We start from the raw sequence: 4,976 nt of genomic DNA on the forward strand, positions 1-4,976 counted from the left end.
CATCCTCCCGTTCATTTATTTCTGTAAACTCCTCCATTTTTTGCAGATATCTCCTTTTACAACACCAGTCCAGGTTGTCTTCCTCAATTCCCCAGTAGAGCAGCTCCTCTTGGAAAGACAGCGCACACATCTCACGCAAGAGCCGAAGTTTGCCAACCCGCAAAAAAGGTCAGGATTGTCCTGAATGCTCCTGGGTTGCGGTCAAAAAAGAATTCATTGCATGTCACATCATAATCATCACAGATGTTTAGAATGTCATCAAAATTGTTACAGAATTTTAGTTGTCCCAAACGCGTCAATGGGAATTCATCAAGTGTGGTCCATGGGAGCAAATACTTAATGCCCCCTACGTTTATAATAATATGATGCTTCCGATCATCAGGGTGAAAGCCTTTCAGGAGATCCTCTTGAGGGTGAATTAGCTTGGCTCTTTGGTAAAAGACTCCCTTAAGGGTTTCTGTTTCTGGAAAGAATGTGTGGTTGAAGGAAGTATCTGAAGCACAGCTCAGGGCACTATAGTCATAGTCGGAATTTTCTCCAGGTAGAAGAGTCATCTTGGAAGATAACTTCACATCACTTTGCTACTTCTGCAAGTGTCTTCTGGAACAAAAAACAGATATACGGGTCGAGTGAGCGAGTGGTTGTTTTCAAGTTTGGAACAAATGTAATGATTGGAGCTCAAAAACATTTATGGCTGATAAAAACAATTGGAAAGAAAACAGCAGTGGCTGAGTATGGTCAGAAGACCTTTTTGGTGAGGCTGGGTTTATCCAGCTGGGTAGAACTGATTCTACCCAGCTGGGTAGAACTGACTCTACCCTGGATGAGGAAGCAGTTCTCCCAGTTCTGGGAGAACTGCTCCCTCATCCAGGAGCTCTACTCAGTGTATTTGTCACGCTGTGGGGCTTCTCCTGTCTCAGATGCAGAAGAAGGCCCCCAGTGGAGTATAGAGAGAAAACAGGAAAATTCCTGCATATGGCAGGATATTTCTGGTTCAGAATGGAAGTGTAAAAAGTATGACAGTATCACATAAGAACACAGAAATCAAGTGTGTTTTGTCATAAGGAAATGATATCTTTTTAATTTAACTATTACACATAAATTCTTATGTATTTTAGTACCCATTAAGTATATAGAAATAATCAGAACTCAATTATGTTGTAATTCAGTAAATAACACTTCTAAGAAACAGTACAAGACTAATTTCTAAAAGGCCATATGGAAACAATTTTGGGAAAAAAAACCCCATGTATTGATGATCACATAAAATGTTTGTATAAAGTTTATATACATTTACTGGCATGACAACTCCCTTTTCATAGCTTCATTTACAAAAGATTGTTAAGAAATACATGATTTCTACATAAACATTGGAATATTATTTCAGTTGTAACTGACACCCTATACAGAGTAATAGGTCTTTGTCCTTACAATGGATTGGACGGTAGCTGAGAGACAAGGTGACTGCCTTCACCTCTGGTTACAGGAAACCAAAAAATTCTTATGATGACTTTGGAAATCACATTCAAATTCTGCTCACACAACGCTAGTGTAAAGTCTGTGGAATGAAGTGACCACAGAGTTCAAACGGGTATAAAAAGCACGTACTGGAAATGTTAAAATTTTTGCCTTCCTAACCCACTGCATTTTAAAAGTCAAACTGCAAGTCTGCTTATACACAGGGGACTTCTACATCCTCCATCTGTCCAGTTAGCTGCAGCTTAATGCATGGAGTTGCTGAGTTTCATTTGATAAGAGTATTTATTTATTAAGGAGCTTGTACAATAAATAGATATTTATTATGCACAAGTACACTGACTTTCTAGCCTTGAGTTCACCAGCAAGTAATAATATTTATTATTTACTATTATTTACACTTCATTGGCTTCAGTAGCAGTACATAGTTTTGTTCGTTTCCTGGCTGTACTTACCTCCCCTTTGATATGCACCCTGAGGATATATACCCCCGCTAGGGTGACTTCCTTAAACACACAACTGTTGTTTTCAGAAGCTGGGGCTTATAAACAGCATCAGTAGTGTTACATACCTATTATAGAAGAAAAACCCATGAATACACAACAGCAAAATACTTAAAACACACAGCTGCACTTCAGTTGAAGAGCAACAGGCTTTCTTTGCTGCAAGAGGACTTAAAGTGTTGCTTCCAGTAAAATACTCTCAGTTCTGCTCCTGAACTTCCCCGAGGGATTACTCTGAACAGAGCAGTTCCTTACATACTCTTACAAACAGGTGGCCCCAGGTGAGCTTTGGATGGAGTGGTATTTCCTGATTCCTCACCTGTACTCCTCTTTAGTACAAAAGGAAATCATTAATTTACTTACCTTTAGGGCATGCGGATAAACAAAAGCCTACAGGAATATACAAGAATGGACAAGGTGTGATTCAGATCTTCCAAGAGCTGCAGTACTACTTTCTGGCCCGCGGTAAGCGAAGAGGTAAGCTTTGTCATCTTGCTTCTATCACAAAGTGGGATCTCTATTACTATTGCTAGTGATCTGAGAACAGCTATTTGGCAAGTAACCTATTCTCCTTGCCAAAATCTTAACTGTGTTCCGCTTTCGGTGCCTTATCACTACATACTTGCTTGTACTGCTGAGTTGCTCAGTCTTTGCTCCAGAGTTACGACTCTGGAAATCCCCATGGCAGGGGATGGGCAATTCTCAACTCCTCTGGAAGTAACAGTGGGTGCAAACAATGACAAAATCCTGCAGGTCTGCACTCAAATAAACTCCCAATCGATTTTGGGTTGTCTCTTGCCTCAAGAAAGACTGAGCGAGGGCCTGCTGACCTGAAAGTCTTCGGAAAGAACATTAACACAAAACATAATTGTATTAAAAAGTCACATTCGAGGAAATTCTAGCCAATACTGGGATTATCAGTGGAGCTTCCTGACAAACGATGGCACTCTGCCATTGCCCACTGGCAAAGCTGCAGGACTCAGATAAACGACGGGACCTGAGGAGAGCGATAGCTGGCTGCAATGGTGCTAGCCAGAGCGCCTTGGACAGAGGAATACGGAACGGCTGAACTTGCAATTACCCTGACGAACAGTCCCATCGCATGAAGCACTCCTAATGACCTCAGAGCTGGTCTTCTGTTAAAGCATTCCCAAGATACCATCAGGAGAAGTAATGCCACTGGGAGTTCAGGCTATAGGTTTGATGCGGGAAAAGAGGGCTACCTGATGTATGTTTATGTAGGGCTCCTTTTCTTAGAGCGACCGTTGTTTAACTTAGAAACAAGCGTTTTCCCCTCTGCCTCAACTATGCCTAAGGCAGGGCTGACCCAAAGAGAATAAAGATTATGACTGATCTAAGACTATGGATAGATGGGAGCTGTTAACCGTTTTCCCTTCTGTAATACCAGATGATGCTGGTTAGCAACAACTTATCCTCTGAATCTCAGCCAGGAAAAATGAGGAGGCTGCTCATCTCTCTCGCTGGTTTGATCTCCCACCGCATCCATTGTTGACACAATGGGAAGAAATGGGGAGAGAGAAATGTAAATGTTCTGCGTGTGTCAGACACACGCTGTAACCCTGAGGCATCAACTGTGAAACAACAGAGCAAAGAAAAAAGCATTTCTTTCTTCGCTTCCAGCTTCTCGACCTGGGTGAGACAATAAATTGGACAAATTAATCCCCTGTGTAACACGCAGTGACTGCAGTTACAAAAGTGGCTCTTTCTTTTTCCATAACTAGAACTGCCAAGTCCACAGATCCCAGGTAGGCAGTTATGGTATTTGACGCTCTACATGTGTTATTCACATGTTCTTTGCCTCAGACACACGTAGCATCATATCTAAGGGGGAAGAAAAGGAGGAAATAAAGGACAATAGAAAAGATGGCCTGACTTGCAGGAAAGGAGGAAGGAGTAAAATAAAGCCATACATTTCTCTGTATGTCTCTTGTTTTCCTTGCTTCTACAGAATGATGGTCAGTACTGCTTTAAGAAGGGAGAGATCTAATTAATGGAAGGGGGTTTCTACTATTGAGCTTAAAAAACAAGCAAACTGTTTTATTCATACGTTGCAGACTGATGAAATTGGAGGTGGCTGTAAGAAACACATTAAGGATTAAAGACAACACCCTGGAATACAAGGTCAGACAAACCCATTAGCCTATAGCAACAATTTTCTCAACAATTAAACAAGAACTTTCAGGATATGCTGTAACAGTAAAATCCCCAAATAAAACTGTTCTGGTTAAGTAAGGACGAATGGTAAAATCCCTCCTTGCCTGAGACAGTATTCTGCCCTTTGAACGCTTGGGAGTTAGTGAAGCCCAGTTCATCTCTCCAGCTCCCCTGCTGATAATGTGTTCTTACCTTGGGCAAATCACTTCTTTCTGAGCATCGTTTCCTATTTTGTTTGTAAGCTTACTGGGGCAAGAACTGTCTCTTACTACATTATACAATCCTGATCATTGTTCTGGCTTCTAAAAACTACAGGAATACAGAATAACTGGCCCACAGCAAGGGCTCTTGATGACTCTAAATGGCATGGTGTACATGTGAAGCAAGATAGAACTGCTTTTCAAAAATCTTTCTTGCACAAGATGATATTCTTATCCATTACGTCTGGTGAAGAAATTGAATTAGAAATCTGTACTGCCCTTACTTTCAGCCAAAATTCAGGAAGGGTGCCAGACTCCTAGACAATGGGGAAGGAATTATTAAAGACGCCCTTCTGAGGGAAAGAAATAGAAATCATGAGTAACATGCTAAAATTCCACTGCAAGTTTTGTTTCCCCCCCCAGTGTCCTCTGCAGTATTTTGAATTCTGCAGTGCATCTCTGATGTAATCAGAGCTCCTGCAAGGAGTCCTGATACTGCTCTGTGATGCAGGCGATCCGAAGTTGCGCCTGGATGATAACAAGCATGCAAGGAAGATGTATAACCCTCCCCTAGACTCTTCCATCAATTCCAGTGCCTGGAACTTGTCTTTCTTCCTTTTTA

General features: G+C 41.4%; 1 protein-coding gene across 1 annotated transcript in view; it reads right to left on the reverse strand.

The window, feature by feature from the left end:
- The window catches only part of KCNG1 (potassium voltage-gated channel modifier subfamily G member 1), a 3,273-nt gene extending 1,255 nt beyond the window's left edge, over window positions 1-2,018 (reverse strand). Inside the window, 3 exon segments of the mRNA XM_082491383.1 lie at window positions 2-166; window positions 168-600; window positions 1,932-2,018. Of these exon segments, the coding sequence (XP_082347509.1) occupies window positions 2-166; window positions 168-554 (552 nt within the window). The 5' untranslated portion in view covers window positions 555-600; window positions 1,932-2,018.
- Window positions 2,019-4,976: the final 2,958 nt, after the last annotated feature.

Source organism: Vanellus vanellus (genome assembly GCF_965231255.1).
Source record: "Vanellus vanellus genome assembly, chromosome: 15".
Taxonomy (NCBI): domain Eukaryota; kingdom Metazoa; phylum Chordata; class Aves; order Charadriiformes; family Charadriidae; genus Vanellus; species Vanellus vanellus.